Below are 19,682 nucleotides of genomic sequence, written 5' to 3'. Positions count from 1 at the left end.
AGTTTGCAGCCCAAATTATATAACATATAAGTTTGCTAAATATAATTCATTTTTGAGACAGAGTCTCACCCTGTCGCCAGGCTGGAGTACAGTGGCATGATCTCAGCTCACTGCAACCTCTGCCTCCCGGGTTCAAGAAATTCTCCTGCCCTCAGGTTCCCAAGTAGCTGGGACTACAGGCACAGGCCACCACACCCAGCTAATGTTTGTATTTTTAGTAGAGATGGGGTTTCACCATGTTGGCCAGGATGGTCTCGATCTCTTGACCTCGTGATCTACCTGCCTCAGCCTCCCAAAGTGCTGGTATTACAGGCGTGAGCCACCGTGGCCAGCCTGCTAAATATAATTGTTAAATAAAAGCATTGAAAATATTAATAAAAATACTATAAAACTGATCAAGCAGATTTGAGAAAGAACCAAATAAAACTTCCAGAAATAAAAGATACAACTATTGAAATTTTAAAATTTGATAGACATTTTTAAATTTTAAAATTTGGTTTAATAGGAGATAGACATAGTGGAAGAAAGAAAATAGCAAACTGGAAGACAGTAAAGAAAATTATACAGACTATGGCACAAATATAAAGAGATGAAAAACCATGAAAGAAAAAGGAAGTCAGACCAAAGTAAAAACATTTAACATACGTCTAATCAGATCCAGAAATAAGGGAGGGAAATGGAATAAAGGCAGTATTTGAAGTAATGATGGCTAAGAATTTTCCAGAACTGATAATGAACAGATTAAAGAAGCCCTCCCTGTTTAAAGTGTTTGTTTTTTGGTGTCGTAAAGAAATAGCACTTGAACGTAAATTTAATTTTTTTAGTAAGGCCATTTTTTTTACTTTTTGCAGAAAGGGTATACTCGCCAGCAGTTTCGCCATGAGAGTATACGCAACATAGAAGACAGGGTCATTTATAACCCGACTTGTCTATTTTATTGTTGTGTCTGGTTTTTATTGGCTGCAACGGGACCTCACGTTTTGTGTTTGTCTTGATTGGCTAGCAACTTAGAACTTTTTTTTTTTTTTTGAGACGGAGTCTTGCCCAGCAGGAGTGCAGTGGCGGTATCTCCACTCACTGCAAGCTCCGCCCCCAGGGTTCATACCATTCTCATGCCTCAGCCTCCCGAGTAGCTGGGACCATAGGGGCCCGCCACCACGCCCAGCTAATTTTTTTTTTTTTTTTTTTTTTTTTTTTTTTTTTTGTATTTTTAGTAGAGGCGGGATTTCTCCGTGTTCGCCAGGATGGTCTCGATCTCCCGACCTCGTGATCCGCCCGCCTCGATCTCCCAAAGTGCTGGGATTACAGGCGTAAGCCACAACACCTGGCCTCATTTAGCACTTTTTAAAAGAGGCAAAGGCAGAGGAGAACAAAGGAAGGAAGAAGTAACTTGTGGAATGTTGAGAAAGGTAAAAACACCTTCAAATAAGGAAAAGGAACAGGCTATGACCTAATGCTTGTTTGGACCAGTATAAGCATGTCAGGCAAATATTTAGGTTAAATTGTGGGAGCTAAGAACATAAAGTACATTGATTTCTTTATTACAGCTAGCAGATATTTAAGAATGTTAGTATAGGTCTTTGAATAAATTTTGTTTTTTTAAAAAAGTCACTATTTATTCCTAATTATATGGGGAGGAAAGTCTTTGAGGAGGAACCTCTACTTTACTTTTTACACCCCCCAAAAAATAAATCCCAAGCAGTATAAACAGAGAAATCCATACCTAAACACACCAAAATAAAGATAAAAAAAAAAAAAAAAAAAATCAGAGAAAGACAATATCCTTAAATAGCCAGAAAGAAAGGACAGATTATTTTCAAAGGAAAAACAATTAGGCTAACAACCGACTTACCAAGGCATGAACAACAGGCTGGGAGCAGGGGCTCACGCCTGTAATCCCAGCACTTTGGGAGGCCGAGGCGGGTGGATCACGAAGTCAGGAGATCGAAACCATCCTGGCTAACATGGTGAAACCCCGTCTCTACTAAAAATAAAAAAATAAAAAAATAATTAGCCAGGCATGGTGGCAGGCGCCTGTAGTCCCAGGTGGAGACTGAGGCAGGAGAATGGCGTGAACCCGGGAAGCGGACCTTGCAGTGAGCCAGTCGCGCCACTGCACTCCAGCCTGGGCGACAGAGTGAGACGCCCTCTCAAAAAAAAAAAAAAAAGACATGAACAACAGGAGACAGAAGACTGGAATGGTGTCCAATGTGCCAAGAGAAAGTAATTATAAACATAGACTAGCCTATCTGCAAAAATATCTTTCAAGAATGAGGGTAATCAGACATTTAAATAAATATTTTAAAAAAATATATTTTGCCCCAGCACCTTCGAAATTCTAATTCTTAGGCATATATTCAGTAAGGAAGAAAGAAATTTTAGATGGAAAATTCAAGAAGGAGTAATGAGCAAAAAAAAAAAAGGTAAAAAGAGGATAAATCTAAACAAACATTACACATTGGAGAGCCAAAAACCAGAACTGAAATACACAGCAGCAATAGCATGTATGTCAGGAAGGATGACTGAAATGTGAGTGTTCTGAGGGCCTTGGATTACTCAGGAGAAAGGTAAAGATGTTAATTTTACATTTGGTAAATCACATATGCATTTAAAATTTCTATAGGAACTACTAGGGAAATAGAAATAGAGAATATTATAGTACTTTCAATTTAGTAGTGGAAAAAGTGGAATAAACAATCAATTCAAAAGAGGATAAAAGAAACAGGAAAAAATGGGACAAATAAAAAGCACAAAATAAGATGAAAGAAATAAATCCAAACATAACAATTAAGGCCAGGCTCAGTGGCTCATGCCTGTAATCCCAACACTTTGGGAAGCTGAGGCATCAGGATCACTTGAGACCAGGAGTTTGAGACCAGCCTGGGCAATGTAGTGAGACCCACTCTACAAAAATATTTTGTTTTAAGTTAGCTGAGTGTGGTGGTGCACACCTGCAATCCTAGCTACTCAGGAGGCTGAGGTGGGAGGATGGCTTGAGTCCAGGAATTGGACATTACAGTGAGCCGATCGTGGCACTACACTCCAACCTGGATGACAGAGTGAGACTTTGCCAATAATAATAATAATAAAGCAGTATAGATGAAAGAAATGTTCTACTTAAAAAATAAAAATTGTCAGATTGGATTTGTTTTTATATCAGCTATATGCTGCTTATAAGAGGCTCACATAAAATACAGAGATACAGAAAGGTTGAAAGTATAAGGATTAAAAAAGACTCCAAGGTAAAAAGTCTTCGTAACTGAATGGATAGTAAATTATAAACTGAGAGGACTAGAAAGAAAAGTAGAATTGGTGAAGAGAGGCTGAGCGCAGTGGCTCACGCCTGTAATCCCAGAACTTTGGAAGGCCGAGGCAGTCGGATCACCTGAGGTCAAGAGTTCGAGATGAGCCTGGGCCGGTCTCTACTAAAAATACAAAAATTAGACAGGCATGGTGGTGTGTGCTTGTAATCCCAGCTACCTAGGAGGCTGAGGCAGGAGAATCGCTGAGAACTGGGAAGCAGAGGCTGCAGTGAGCCAAGATCGTGCCACTGCACTCCAGCCTGGGCAACAAAGCAAGACTATCTCAAAAAAAAAAAAAAAAGAATTGGTGAAGAGCTGAGAGGAAAATAAAGACTCCTTTAGAATTTGTGAGTTTCAGGCACTAGTAGAATTTCCAGATGGAGAAATGCGGCAGGTAGTTGGAAATTCAAGTGTGAGGAGTAAGAAACCAAGGGCACAGATAAAAAGGGTAATAGACAAAAGTATGAGTATAGAGGATTCATTCAGCATTTGTTGAGCCCTTAACATGTACCAGGCAATATGCCAGAAGTTGGAAATATAAAAATGAGTAAGAGAAGCCCATATCTTCAAGGAGCTTACAGTCTAACAGATGGGAAAACAATAATAATACAATAGAAATAAATAGGTATGCACAGCAAAGAGGCTATAATTACCCATAACTTCTGACTCTGCCTTGGGGAGTTAAGAACATCCTCAGACAAGAAGTAATGTTTTATTATTTTTTTAATTGAGACGGTATCTCACTGTGTTGCCCAGGCTGGTCTTGAACTCCTGGGCTCAAGCAATCCTCCCACCTCGGCCTCCCAAAGTGCTGGAAGGAAGTAATATTTTAAAGTACATTTTAGATTTTCAAAATTTTTTTAGCCAAATCAGTAAATTTTCAAGTTTAAAGTAAATTGTTTTTTAAAAAATGTACACTTTGGGCTGGGTGCAGCACCTCATACCTGTAATCCCAGCACTTTGGGAGGCCAAGACAGGTGGATCACCTGAGGTCAGGAGTTCGAGACCAGTCTGACCAACATGGAGAAACCCCATCTCTACTAAAACTACAAAATTAGCAGGGTATGGTGGTGGGAGCCTGTAATCCCAGCTACTTGGGAGGCTGAGGCAGGAGAATCACTTGAACCTGGAAGGCAGAGGTTGCAATGAGCAGAGATCACACTGTTGCATGCCAGCCTGGGCAACAAGAGCAAAACTCCATCTCCAAAAAACAAAAAAAAAATTTACACTTTGGAAGGCCAAGGCGAGTGGATGGCCTGAGCCCAGGAGTTTGAGACCAACATGGACAACATGGAGAAACCTCATGTCTACAAAAAATACAAAAATTAGCCAGGCATGGTGGTGCACGCCTGTAGTCCCAGCTACTCTGGAGGCTAAGAGGTAGAAGGATCACTTGAGCCTGGGAGGTCAAGGCTGAAGTGAGCCGACCATGCCACTGCACTTCAGCTTGGGTGACAGAGCAGGACCCTGTCTCAAAAAATAAAGAAATAGGCCAGGCACAGTGGCTCACACCTGTAATCCCAGCACTTTGGGGGCCGAGGCAGGCGGATCATGAGGTCAGGAGATTGAGACCATCCTGGCTAACACGGTGAAACCCCATGTCTAATAAAAATACAAAAACAAAATTAGCCGGGCGTGGTGTTGGGCACCTGTAGTCCCAGCTACTCAGGAGGCTGAGGTGGGAGAATGGTGTGAACTAGGGAGGCGGAGCTTGCAGTGAGCCGAGATCCCACCACCGCACTCCAGCCTGGGCGACAGAGCGAGACTCCATCTCAAAAATAAATAAATAAATAAATAAATAACATCCTGCAACCCAAGCAAAGCAAGATTTTACTTTTTAGAGATGGGGTCTCACTGTGCTGTCTAGGCTGGAGTGCAGTGGCTATTCACAAGTGCTATCATAGCCCACTCAGCCTCAAACTCCTGCTCAAGCAATAGTCCCACCTCAGCCTCCCAGGTAGCTGGAACTATAGATGTGTAGCCACTATGCCCAGCCAAAAGAAGCAATTTCATTGCTACTTTGCAACTCCTAGAGTGAGGAGTTATTTAGGAGATCCAATTACCAGAAACTACTGAATCAAAAAACCAAGGGTGAAGGAGAAGAAGGGAATCAAAGAGGAGTTGAATAATTTCTAGACAAAATAGAACTTAAAAAGAGAATTTATTAATATTGCCAAAAACTGAAAACAACCAAGATATCCTTCAATAGGTGAATGATAAACGGTGGTACATACATACAATGGAATATTATGCAGCAAGAAAAAGAAATGAGCTGTCAGGCTTGGTGCAGTGGCTCATACCTATAATTCCAGCACTTTGGGAGGCTGAGGCAAGAGGATCACTTGAGCCCAGAAGTTCAGTGCTACAGTGAGCTATGATTGCACCACTGCACTTCAACCTGGGCAACAGAGTAAGACTTCCATCTCAACAATACAAAACAAACAAAAAAACAGAAATTAGCTATGAAACCATGAAAAGACATGGAGAACAGGTATGGTAGCTCATGCCTGTAATCCCAACACTGTGAGGCCAAGGTAGGAGGATCAGTTGAGCCCAGGAGTTCAAGACCAGCCTGGGTGACACAGTGAGACAATGTCTCTAAAAAAATTTTTTTTTAATTAGCCAGGCATGGTGGTGTGTACCTGTACTCCAGCTACTTGAGAGGCTGAGCTGGGAGGATCGCTTGAACCCAGGAGAGTGAGGCTGCAGTGAGCCATGATCAGGCCACTGTACTCAGGCCCAGGCAACAGAGGGAGATCCTGTCTCAAAAAAAAAACAAAAAACAAAAAACAAAAAAACAGGCAAGATATGAAAGAATCTTAAATGCATACTGCTAAGTGAAAGAAGCCAGTCTAAAAGACTACATGTAATATTATTCTGGCTAGGCGCGACGGCTCATGCCTGTAATCCTAACGCTTTGGGAGGCCGAGGTGGACAGATCACCTGAGGTCAGGAGTTCAAGACAAGCCTGTCCAACATGGTGAAACCCCATCTCTACTAAAAATACAAAAATTAGCCCAGCGTGGTGGCGCGTGCCTGTAGCCCCAGCTACTTGGGAGGCTGAGGCAGGAGACTCGCTTGAAGCCGGGAGGTGAAAGTTGCAGTGAGCCCAGATCATGCCATTGCAAGAGTGAAATTCTGTCTCAAAAAAAAATATGATTCCAACTATATGACATCTGGAAATGGAAAAACTATGGAGACAGTAAAAACAGCAGTGGTTGCCAGGAATGTGGAGACCAATAAATATGTAAAGTATGGGGGACTTTTAGGGAACTGAAACTTTTCTGTGTGATACAATAATGGTGGCTACTTGTCATTACACATTTGTTCAAACCCATAGAACTATATAATACAAAGTGAACCGGCCGGGCGCGGTGGCTCAAGCCTGTAATCCCAGCACTTTGGGAGGCCGAGACGGGCGGATCACGAGGTCAGGAGATGGAGACCATCCTGGCCAACACGGTGAAACTCCGTCTCTACTAAAAAATACAAAAAACTAGCCGGGCGAGGTGGCGGGCGCCTGTAGTCCCAGCTACTCTGGAGGCTGAGGCGGGAGAATGGCCTAAACCCGGGAGGCGGAGCTTGCAGTGAGCTGAGATCCCGCCACTGCACTCCAGCCTGGGCGACAGAGCGAGACTCCATCTCAAAAAAATAAATAAATAAATAAATAAATAAACAAAGTGAACCCTAATGTAAACTATGGACTTCATTTAACGATAACATATCAACATTGGCTCAATTGTAACAAATGTACCACACCAATGAAAGATGTTAATAATAGGGAAAACTGGGTGGGCACAGTGGCTCACGCCTGTAATCCCAGCACTTTGGGAGGCTAAGGCAAGAGGATCGCCTGAGGTTGGGAGTTCAAGACCAGCCTGGCTAACATGACGAAACCCCGTCTCTACTAAAAATACAAAAACTAGCCAGGCATGGTGGTACGTGCCTTTAGTCCCAGCTACTCGGGAGGCTGAGTCATGAGAATTGCTTGAACCTGGGAGGCAGAGGTTGCAGTGAGCCAAGATTTCGCCACTGCACTCCAGTCTTGGCAACAGAGTAAAACTCTGTCTCAAAAAAAAAAGGGGGAAATTGTTGAGGGGGTATATAGGAACTCTGTACTTTCTGTTCGATTTTCTATAAACCTAAAATTTCTCTAAGAAATAGTGTTGATTTTTAAATAAAATGAAATTTAAAACATTTTTTGAAGAAGACCAAAGGTTGACTTCAAGAAATGCCTATATTTTAATATTTTAAGTAGCAGCCAAGGGAAGGTAATCAGACTCTTAAGAACGTCTTAGCCTGGACAATATACCAAGACCGTGTTTCTACTAAAAAAAAAAAAAATTAGCCAGGCTTGGTGGCAACCGCCTCTAATCCCAGCTAATTAAGAGGGTGAGGCAGGAAGATCGCTTGAGCCCAGGAGATCAAGGCTGCAGTGAGCTATGATATGCCAGTGTACCCCAATTCCTCAAATATAAAGAATTATGTTTATAAATACTCTACTTGCAATATGAGATAATAGCTTCAAATCTATTGAGATTGTTTTTCAAAATAAACATTGTTAAGGAAATGAAACGCCACAAAAGACCTCAACAGTCTTTCAAATGAAGGCTAGCCTTCTAAGCCCAGCTTTTGATACACACAGCCCTTCATATCCATGGATTCAATCAACTATGGATAGAAAAAACAATTTTTAATTTGCATCTGTACTGAACATATATAGACTTTTTTCCTTGTCATTATTCCCTAAACCAGGGGTCTCCAGTGCCTGGGCCACAGACTGATACCAGCCCACACAGCAGGAGGTGAGCGGCAGGCAAGCAAGCAAAGCTTCATCTGTATTTACAGTCACTCCCCATCATGGGCATTACTGCCTGAGCTCCGCCTCCTGTCAGATCAGTGGCAGCAGCAGATTCTCACAGGAGCACTAACCCTATTGTGAACTGCACATGACAGGGATCTAGCCTGTGCGCTCCTGATGAGAATCTAATGCCTGATGATCTGTCAGTGTCTCTTATCACCCCCCAGATGGAACAGTCTAGATATAGGAAAACAAGCTCAGAGCTCCCACTGATTCTACATCATGGTGAGTTGTATAATTATTTCATTACATGTTACAATGTAATAATATAATGAAGTGCACAATAAATGCAATGCACTTGAATCATCCCAAAACCATCCCCACTCCCTGTCCATGGAAAAATTGTCTTCCACAAAACTGGTTCCTGGTGCCAAAAAGGCTGGGGATGGCTGCCCTAAATAATACAGTATAACTACTATTTACATATCGCTTACAAAGTGTTTAGCATTTTATGTAACCCAGACATGATTTAAAGTATCTATAACTTAAAGGATGTGCATAGGTTATAACCAAATACTGCACTATTTTATATAAGGGATTTGAGCATCCTCGGATTTTAGTATCCACAAGCAGTCCTTGAACCAATCCCCAGTAGACACCAAGGAACAACTGTATATATAACCTTAGTATCTTCATGCCTAAATAAATGAAAGGAGAAAATATTTCATACCTCTGTCGCCAACATGCTCCTTCACCCACTGAGTAGCTGCAGCGATGCTCTCCATCTTGGTAACATCAAGGGTCACCGTCTTCAGCCTGTCAGATGTCTGGCCCCTCAGCTGCTCGGCCCCCTTCTCAGTCAGACACGCAGCCAGCACTCTCAAGCCTCGTGCATCCAGCTGTCTGGCCAGCAGGTTCCCAAAGCCCGAGTCACAGCCCGTGATAAAGACATACTTGTCTTGGAGGTGGCTCACCACCTGCCTCTCCCGGTACCAGCGCAGAAGGTAGTACAGGCCCACAAAGGCCACCAGGTAGAGCCACATGGTGAGGGTGCTTCCTTCTCTTTCAATAGAAAGAAAACATTTTATTCCTTCCTTTTTTTTAACCAATATATCTATTCAATATTCGCCATGTGCCAGGTATTGCACTAGGTGATAGGGACTCTTTATTGACTAATACTCGGTCCTACCCTCAAGGAGCCACAGTCTAGAGAGGGAAGTCAGTGAGGTAACCAAACAAATCCAATGCGGTGTGAAAGGTTCCATAACAAAAGTATACACGCAGTCTACAAAGGAAGATGACCAATAGCCTAGCACAGAAGCAATGATTTTGGTACTACCTCCTACCAAATAAGATAGGTAAGTTCAAAAAGTGGATAAAGATGATGACATTCCAGGCAGTAGCAATGTGTACATGAAGGGAGTCGTGAGCAGCACAGAACTTCTTGAGACCTATAAACAATTCTGCATGAGTGCAGAGCAGAACATATAGAGGAAGAGACTGGAGATGAGGTAGTGAAGGGCCAAATCATGAAGGACCTTGGAAGCCACACTACGGAATCTGGATGTTATCCTGCGGACAGAGTATGCTACTAGAAGACATTAAACAGAGTATGCTACTAGAGTCAGGTGGCCAGATTAAGTTTTAGGAAGATCTGTCTCACAGTGGCAGTGGAGGATAGATGAAACAGGTGTGGTGAAGGCAGTGAGATCCATTAGGAGATCCAATAGTTTGGGTGAGTTATTGCAGCCAAAGCAATTTATAAACCTAGACCAATCAGAAGCATTGTTGAAATGAGTGTTCAGAGATGCCTATGTTTCTATATGAAATTCTGGAGCAAAGTCTACCATTTTTTGGTAATCTATACATGTTGGCTGAACTAACATAATTCATAACAACATAGATAGAGCTCAAAGATGGGTATGGGCCCACTAGCATCATAAGGCCTATACCACAACACCTGCATGAGGTGAGTCTATGCAATTCAAACTCCTTAGTTTGACATGAATGTCCCCAGCACTCTGGCTACTTAGGCTTCTCTCTTGCATCCTAATCTTTAGCCATAACAAACAACTTTCAGTCCCCTGCAAAGCACAGGTTTTTTATGCCTCTGCACACACTTCTTTCTACTGGAAAGAAGTAGCCCTCATCTACTTGGCAAATAACACTTTTTTTGTTTTTTTTTTTGAAGCAGAGTTTCACTCTTTTTGCCCAGGCTGGAGTGCAATGGCGCAATCTCAGCTCACTGCAACCTCCACCTCCCGGGTTCAAGTGATTCTCCTTGCCTCAGCCTCCCAAGTAGCTGGGATTACAGGCGCATGCTACCACGTCAGGCTAATTTTGTATTTTTAGTAGGGAGAGACTGTTTTACCGTGTTGGCCAGCTAGTCTCGAACTCCTGACCTCAGGTGATCCACCCATTTGGCCTCCCAAAGTGCTGAGATTACAGGCGTGAGCCACCGCGCCCGGCCGTAAAGCTTATCTTTTAAGTCTCAGCCTAATCATCATTTTCATTCAGCAAACATTAATTCAACAACTACTTAAGTCAGACACAGTGTTAGGCACTGATACACAAGAGTGAACGATACATAGTCCATTCTTCATTGAATTCACAGTCTCATTGTGAAGACTGACAACAATGCATTATAACAGAAGTAAAAACAGGAGGCTGCTGGAACACTCAGGAGAGGCTTCTAAGGCAGTCTAGAGAGGTCTGAGAAGCTTCCTTGAGAGAATAAACTATAAGTTGAGATCTACAGGTGTATTAGTCCATTTTCACACAGCTATAAAGATACTACCCGACACTGAGTAATTTATAAAGAAAAGAGGTTTAATTGATTCACAGTTCCACATGGCTGGGGAGGTCTCAGGAAAATTACAATCATGGTGGAAGGGAAGCAAACACATCCTTCACATGATGGCAGGAAAGCAAAAGCAAGCAAGAGAGGAACTACCAAACACTTATAAAACCATCAGCTCTCATGAAAACTCTCTCATAACATGAGAATAACATGGGGGAAACTACCCCCACGATCCAATCACCTCCCACCAGGTTTCTCCCTAATACCTGGGAATTACAATTCAAGATATGATTTGAGTAGGGACACAAAGCCAAACCATATCAAAAGGAGAATTTAAAAAATAATAGCTAGGCCAGGCACAGTAGCTCATGCCTGTAATCCCAGCATGTTGGGAGGCTGAGGCAGGCAGATCATCTGAGGTCAGGAGTTCGAGACCAGCCTGGTCAACATGGTGAAACCCCATCTCTACAAAAATACAACTTAGCCAGGCATGATGGTGGGTGTCTGTAATCTCAGCTACTAGGGAGGCTGAGGCAAGAGAATTGCTTGAACCCAGGAGATGGAGGTTGCACTGAGCCAAGATCATGCACTCCAGCCTGGGCGACAGAGTGAGACTCTGCCCATCTCATGCCCATCTCAAAAAAAAAAAAAAATAGCTAACCCTTGCTGAGCACTTGCTGTGTCTCCGGCTCTGTTCTAAGATGTCACATATATTAACTTTTTGAATTCTCACAAGAACCCTACAAGACAGGTCCCATCATTGTTCCTCCGTGTCAGTTCAGATGCCAAGACAAAATTGGACATGCAAGAGATTATGGGGGAAGCACCCTCAGAGAACAAAGGGGTAAGGCACAGGAATAGGTGGTAATGCAGATCTGACACCTCTGGAAGGAGAGGGGAACAGAAGGAGGAGAAGGTAGGAAGAGCTTTAGACTGTAGTAGAGCCCCAAGAAAGTCTCAGCCAGGCCCGTGAGCCTGAGCAAAGACTGCCACTTGGAGAAGTCCCACATTGGGCTGAACTGGTCCAGCTCCAGTACTGCCATCCTGCTGGTCACTGGCTGACCAGTGCCCAAGAGGAGCATGCCTCAGTATAAATACCACAGCAGATCGGAGAGTGCAACGACTGGAGGCTGGAAGTCAACCTCACTCCTCACAGCAGATTCTCTTGAGTGATCTGAGCAATGCACCTCCATGGCTGCCACACTGTTTCATAGGTGAGCACTGAGAGATTACATACAGAGGGGACAAGAATGGTCCAGGCAAGAGATTTTCCTGCCTTCATTTAACCTGCCCCATGGTCTAACAGAATTGACTATACCCTCCTTAGTGTCCCCACTGTGGCCTGGGTTTATCATGATGCCTGCTGCACTTCATTGTACTGCTTTTCCCCATTTTTAGACTATCAGGCCCTTAAGAGCCCAGGTTACATATTAGTCTGCACTTGGCCCAGTGAATGGCACATAGCAGATACTTAATAAATGTTAGATAAATTAAGTTATACTAAATAGCCGAGCGCGGTGGCTCAAGCCTGTAATCCCAGCACTTTGGGAGGCCGAGACGGGCGGATCACGAGGTCAGGAGATCGAGATTATCCTGGCTAACACGGTGAAACCCCGTCTCTACTAAAAAATACAAAAACCTAGCCAGGCGAGGTGGCGGGCGCCTATAGTCCCAGCTACTTGGGAGGCTGAGGCAGGAGAATGGCGTAAACCCAGGAGGCGGAGCTTGTAGTGAGCTGAGATCCAGCCACTGCACTCCAGCCTGGGCCACAGAGCGAGACTCCATCTCAAAAAAAAAAAAAAAATTATACTAAATAAAAATATCCTGAGAAAAAAAGCAGGCAGAATGAGCCAGAGAAGTAGGAAAAAGAAAGCTGATGGAAGCCAAGGGAAGGGGGGCTTAATGAGGATCAGCAATGCAACCAGCAGGTCTGCTGAGTAATAGGAGGGCACTGGTGCTCTTAATGGGAAGACTCAGAGAGTGCAGGGCACAGAAGCCAATCTTCAGTGGGCTGCTGCATGAATTAGAGGGCAGGAAGTGGAGCTGAGTGGAGACTCTTTCAAAAGCCTAGTCTGGGAAGGAGAGGAGAGAAGGCAGTAGCGAGAGGGCAATTTAGGGTGTAGGCAAGTAAAATGGAAGGAGACAGTGAGGGGGAGAAAACAGTGGAGAGAGGCATCTATTGCTCCTCCCTCCCCCACCATCTTCTCTTTCTCTCCTTTTCCCCTCTTCCCCCATCTCTCTCCTTCCTTCTCTGAAGCCCTTTGCTTCTCTGCAATCTGAGAGCTCTGTCTTCTCTAGCCAGCTGCCTCTGTTCTGCCCAACGGGCATTCCCTGATGCACTACAGTAACAGAGAGAGCTTCATCCTGACTGTTTATTGACTAAAAGGTAATTTTCTGTTGCCAGTCAAAGATGAAAACGTATTTCCCCCGTTAGGGAGAAGCTTGGCCCTCACAGCCTCCCCCGGCATTACTATTCAGCCATCACATGCCTAACAGCAGGAAGACCTGCAGAAGAGATACGCCTGGCAGAATCCCAAACCCTGGGCCAAACCTGAATGTGCCTCGAATATTTCAAATATCCAAATGCCCAAAGTGGCCTGCTTGCTTTTACAAACCATTCATCTGCAAAAGCTGTGCAATTACTTTACGTTTTTGCCTTTGACTCAAATTATTTATACACAGTACTTAAGCTGCTATTTCTTGATTTACCAATTTTTGACATTCTCAATTAACTTCCTGCTATGGTAAATGAGAATTCAGCTTTCTTACATCATATTGTCAGTCTCTTCCTTTCTCATACACCATGCTATCTGATTAATTTTCTTTAATGAGTTTTGAGGTTGAGCCTAGAAAACACTTTCATAATCACACATGCATAGGTTAAGAACTTCCACTGTTTATTTCAGGTCTGATCCCCATCTTGGGCTTCATCATTGCTTGAAGCTACTCTCCCACAAAGATCTTGAAAAGCTAGGCCAGGCACAGTGGCTCACACTTGTAATCCCAGCACTTTGGGAAGCTGAGACAGGCGGATCACCTGAGGTTGGGAGTTCGAGACCAGACTGGGCAACATGACCGAGCCCCATCTCTACTAAAAATAAAAAAAATTAGCTGGGTGTGGTGGCAGTGCCTGTAGTCCCAGCTAATTGGGAGGTGGAGGCACAAGGATCGCTTAAACCTGGGAGGTGGAGGTTGCAATGAGCCAAGATCACGCCACTGCACTCCAGCCTAAGTGACAGAGTGAGACACTGCCAAAAAAAAAAAAAACCTTGAAAAGCTGAAATTGCCCTCTCTGCACAACCCTATCCTATCTTTGGGGCTCTTCCCCTCCCCCCCTTCCCCTCTACCTCTTTCTTCCTGCTCTGCCTTCCTTTTCCTCAGCCTCTCTCTATTACTGCAATCCTCTCACAGTTTCATTTGCCTTCTTATTCAGCATAGGTCTCATAGTTGGCCACTTTAGGGATGCTTCACTATCACCCCAAAGCCTTTACCATCCCTGTTCTCTAGCTGCCAGCTGCCAAGTGGTGCTAGAGAAAGACCAGAAAACAAACTTTTATACAACAAATCAATGTTATCCTATCTCAACTGGGTCCCGCCCCCGTACAAGGCAAACCTTCTGTTTGCCTCCATTTGACCTTTCCCTTATTATTTCCCAACAACACCTGCTCCAAATCTTTACTAACCTTCAAAATTTCCCAACCTCATGTTTACCTAGCTCCCCTTCCTCCACAGATGAGCATACATGTTGCCTCCCTGCCAAAATCCAGATCAGCTCAACCTGGACACTCTAATTCATACCCACAACATTTTGCCTGTCATCTCAGGGGGTTCCAGGGCCCAGTGAGGGTACCTCTGCTCTAAATGTCTCTATATTGTCCTATATCCCCTTTCTTCTACCTTTCTTCCTCCCTAAGACCATCCTAACCTGCCACCCGTTTAATAACCATTCTCTCTCTTCCCCATATAGCCGAAACATTCAAAGGGCAAGCACAGGCCCTCTATTTTCTTGCCACCCACGAGCTCCTTGCACTTCACCTTCCATTCCCATCACTCTCTGGAAACTCTCTCACAGCTCACCAAGGACTTATTAGCAGATAATTCCCAAGGTTTCTTCTCTCTCTTCTCCTCAGACCTCACTGCAATATTTAGCACCTTCTTTTTTCTTATGATTTTATCTGGTTCTTAGATTCTAACCTAACCTTCGGTGAAGAAGGAGATTGCTTTCAGATGGTGCTGTGCTCTCGTTGGATTCTGTCTGTGACTCCCTGTCACCCACAGGATAAAGTCAGAACTCTTCAGCTTGACACATAATAATAATAGTGAACAGTTATAGAGAACTTTCCTTGCCAGGCACTATTTGAAACCATGTGTGTGTGTGTGTGTATGTGTGTGTGTGTGTGTATGTATATATAATATACATACACACAATAGAGGGTATATGCAATCATTATGCCCATTTTTTCACATGAGGAAACTGAAGCACAGATTAAGGCAAAAATTAAGTGACTTTTCCAAGGTGAAACAGAGTGAATAGTAGAGACACGATCAAATCCAGAGTGTTCACCTGCAGAAGCCGTGCATCTAAACACTACACTACACTGCCTTTCCCTTTTGAGACCAGCCTGGGCAACATAACTGAGCCCCATCTCTACTAAAAATACAAAAACTAGCTGACTTTTCATGGTCAGGCCGTGGCCTACGTTTGCCCCTCAGCTCCTGTCTCTCACAGTCAGAAACCATGGTTTAATCTTTCTGACTACCCAATATGAAGAACACGCTTCTCCCTTCACTTCTGAGATGCTCTACTCCCGTTCTCCTACAGCAGTCACAGACAGTGGCCCTTTCCCTTCTCCCCTCCCAGCTCCTCCTCTCCCTTCTACACCCTAAATGCAAGGACTCCTCAATGCCCCTTGATTGGCCTATCACAGAAGCTTTCTCACTAACCCCACAGTGTCACTCTCACTTCCCCTCTCATCCACATAGGGCTGTCTGGTTAATTTCCCTAAAGTGCAGCTCTGCCGATGTCACTCCCTGAATAGCATTCAACCTACTGAAAATCTAAATCTAAAACCTTAGTTGTACAAGGCCCTCCATGATTGGATCTTAACCTTTTCTCCCCTTCCTCTTTCTCACACTGTCTATGTTCCATCGAAACCAAAGAGCTTTGAAATGAAGGAAGTATGGTTTGCTGAGCCTTGGAGAACAGGTGGCATTTGACATGCAGAGACTGGGAACAAGGGCATTTCAGGCAAAGGGAATAATGAGAGCAAAGACCCGGAATGAGGAAGTGCAGAGCACTAATAAACGGAGATACCAACAAGACTACTCTGGATGATTCCCTGACTACCTTTCCTTTTCTTTCTTTCCAAGTAACCTCTCTGCATGAGCTTCCCTGCCCCAACCCTGATTTTGTGGATAGTACAGAATCATGAGGCTGGGCACAGTGGCTCACACTTGCAATCCCAATACTTTGGAAGGCTGAGGTAGGCGAGTTCCTTGAGGAGTTCGAGACCAGCCTGAGCAACATGGTGAAATCCCATCTCTACAAAAAATAAAAAAATTAGGCAGGCATGGTGGAGACTGCCTGTAGACCCAGCTACTCTGGAGGCTGACAGGGAGGAGAATCACTTGAGCCTGGGAGGTCAAGGTTGCAGTGAGCCATGATTGCACTACTGCACTCTATCCTGGGCAACAGAGCAAGACCCTGTTTGGAAAAATCAATAGATAGATTATAAGAAAAAAAAGGATTGTTGGGGTTTTTTTGTAGTTGTTTGTTTTGAGATGGAATCTCACTCTGTCGCTGGAGTGCAGTGGCGTGATCTCGGCTCACTGTAACCTCTGCCTCCCGGGTTCCAGCGATCCTCCTGCCTCAGCCTCCTGAGTAGCTGGGACTACAGCCATGCACTACCATGCCTGGCTAATTTTTGTATTTTTTTAGTAGAGACAAGGTTTCACCATATTGTCCAGGCTGGTCTCGAACTCCTGACCTCGTGATCCGTCTGCTTCTGCCTCCCAAAGTGCTGGGATTACAGGCGTGAGCTACCGCACCCAGACTAAAAAAATTTTTCTTAAATAGAATCATTAGGCCAGGCACAGTGGCTCATGCTTTTAATCCCAGAACTTTGGGAGGCTGAGGCAGGCAGATCACTTGAGGCCAGGAGTTCAAGACCAGCCTGGCCAACACAGCAAAACCCCAACTCTACTAAAAATACAAAAATTAGCCAGGTGTGGTCGTGGGCACCTGTATTCCTAGCTACTCAGGAGGCTGAGGCAGGAGAATAGCTTGAACCTGGAAGGCAGAGGCTGCAATGAGCTGAGATCACGCCACTGTACTCTAGTATGGAAGACAGAGTGAGACTCTGTCTCAAAAGGAAAAAATAAAAAATAGAATCATGAGCATAGATTCTGAGGCCAGATGGCCTGGGTTCAAAATCAGGCTTTGACATTTACTTGTTCTGCGGCCTTGGGTAAATGAATTGGCCTCTGTTCCTGTGTGCTCATCTTCAAAATGGGAAAAAGAAACCTCAGTGATTTATTGAGAGGGTTAAATGAGTTAATGCATGTAAAGCAATACATAATTGTTAGATATTAGTATTATTTTGGGTCGTTGTTGTCTTATTATTGCCATCTGAGACCTTTCTCTCTCTCTTACCATGAGACCTTACCTCTCATGGTAAGAGTCCAGGCTGCTCCACTCCCTCAAAGGGTTCTCACCAGTGTCGTCCTTGATCAGCTGCAGAATCAGATTTGTTATTGCCAAAATGAAAACCTGTCTATTTCCCTGAGCTTTCACAGAAGGAAACTGTGCCATGGGAATGTGCGTTATCTGGTGCATTACACCACTTTTCTGTAGTATGCATAATTCCACATATTGCAACATCCTTAATCATTTCTGTCAGCTCTTTATCACTATTCTGGGCCAGCTCATGCACCTTAACTTTCTTCTGTCTCAAGCAAAGGACCTCTTTCCCTTCTTTGGTTAAAATCTTCAGATCTGGGTTTGTCTATAAACTCCAATCAGTTTAGTCACTGATCCTAAGAGCAAGTCTGTAAACAGCACATGGCTCCCTGAACTGATCCACCATGACATTGTTTTCTTCCCACCTTGGGCATACAGACTAAGTATTCTTCAAGTCAGTAATTGTTTTTTCTTTTCTTTTTGATTTTTTTTTTTTTTTTTGAGGCAGGGTCTGTCTGTCACATAGGCTGGAGTGCAGTGGTGCAATCACAGCTCACTGTAGCCTCAACCTCCTGGGCTCAGGTGATCCTCCCTTCTTTTTTCTTATGATTTTATCTGATTTTTAGATTTTTTTTTTTTTTTTTTTTTTTTTGAGACGGAGTCTCACGCTGTCACCCAGGCTGGAGTGCAGTGGCCGGATCTCAGCTCACTGCAAGCTCCGCCTCCTGGGTTTAGGCCATTCTCCTGCCTCAGCCTCCCGAGTAGCTGGGACTACAGGTGCCCGCCATCTTGCCCGGCTAGTTTTTTGTATTTTTTTCAGTAGAGACGGGGTTTCACCGGGTTAGCCAGGATGGTCTCGATCTCCTGACCTCGTGATCCGCCCGTCTCGGCCTCCCAAAGTGCTGGGATTACAGGCTTGAGCCACCGCGCCCGGCCTGATTTTTAGATTCTAACCTGACCTTCGGTGAAGAAGGAGATTGCTTTCAGATTGTGCTATGCTCTCGTTGGATTCTGTCTGTGACTCCCTGTCACCCACAGGATAAAGTCAGAACTCTTCAGCTTGACACATAATAATAATAGTAAACACTTACAGAGAACTTTCCTTGCCAGGCACTGTTTGAAACCGTGTGTGTGTGTATGTGTGTGTGTGTGTGTGTGTATGTATATATAATATATATACAGACAATAGAGGGTATATGCAATTATTATGCCCATTTTTCACATGAGGAAACTGAAGCACAGATTAAGGCAAAAATTAAGTGACTTTTCCAAGGTGAAACAGAGTGAATAGTAGAGACACGATCAAATCCAGAGTGTTCACCTGCAGAAGCCTTGCATCTAACCACTACACTATACTGAGGTCCTAGCCTCCCAAGTGGCTAGGACCACAGGTGTGCACCACCACACCTAGCTAAGTTTTTGTATTTTTTGTAGAGATGGGGTTTCACCATGTTGACCACGCTGGTCCCAAACTCTTGAGTTTAAGGGATCCTCGCTCCTCAACCTCTCAGAGTTCTGGGATCTTGGCCCAATCACAGAAGGCCCCTTTCCAATTACCCAAAGTTTCATGAACTTACCCAACAGCTATCAGCACTAACCATGAAAGAGCTTGTTTCCCCCACCGCCGAGAATCCCATTTTCAGAGCATACCCAGGGTCCCTATTCTTAAGTATGAAATCACTCCCAACTTGTAACCAGTACTCTCCCAAACTTCATGGGAGTAAAGATCAAAAAAGCAGAGCAAGCAATTGTGACAAAATTTCTTTCAGGAATCAAAGTTGAAGGATCTTTTAAGATGATAAAAAATCATAATCAAAACCTGTCTCCAAACAGACCGTATCCCCTACACATACACACACACACACCACCCCTACACACCTACACACCGGACTTGCTCAGGAAGAGTCCAGTCCTGGAGACTTGGAAGGACTTCTTTGCACACCAGGCAGCAGTCAGCTTTCTCCTGCCCCAACTGCTGCCCACCCCATCCTCTGCACTGTTTTCACAACATCTCCCTCTCGTGGTAAGAGTCCAGGCTGCTCCACCCCCTCACAGGGTTCTCACCAGTGTCGTCCTTGATCAGCTGCAGAATCAGATTTG

The 19,682-nt window shown here is 44.1% G+C and overlaps 1 protein-coding gene across 3 annotated transcripts in view; it reads right to left on the bottom strand.

The window, feature by feature from the left end:
• The window catches only part of HSD17B6 (hydroxysteroid 17-beta dehydrogenase 6), a 39,887-nt gene that overhangs the window by 7,737 nt on the left and 12,468 nt on the right, over positions 1-19,682 (bottom strand). For 2 of the 3 annotated variants that reach the window (XM_023210743.1, XM_023210744.1), the window contains exon 2: positions 8,834-9,165. In XM_023210743.1, coding sequence (XP_023066511.1) covers positions 8,834-9,146 — 313 coding nt within the window. In that variant the 5' untranslated portion in view covers positions 9,147-9,165. Of the gene's footprint in view, positions 1-8,833; positions 9,166-19,460; positions 19,567-19,682 lie in introns of those variants that run through there. The other variant, XM_023210745.2, reaches the window with a different exon arrangement.

This window comes from Piliocolobus tephrosceles, chromosome 10 (genome assembly GCF_002776525.5).
Source record: "Piliocolobus tephrosceles isolate RC106 chromosome 10, ASM277652v3, whole genome shotgun sequence".
NCBI classification, from domain to species: Eukaryota; Metazoa; Chordata; class Mammalia; order Primates; family Cercopithecidae; genus Piliocolobus; species Piliocolobus tephrosceles.
The sequence above is the reverse complement of the archived record's forward strand: the minus strand, read 5'-3'. Positions and strand labels throughout refer to the sequence as shown.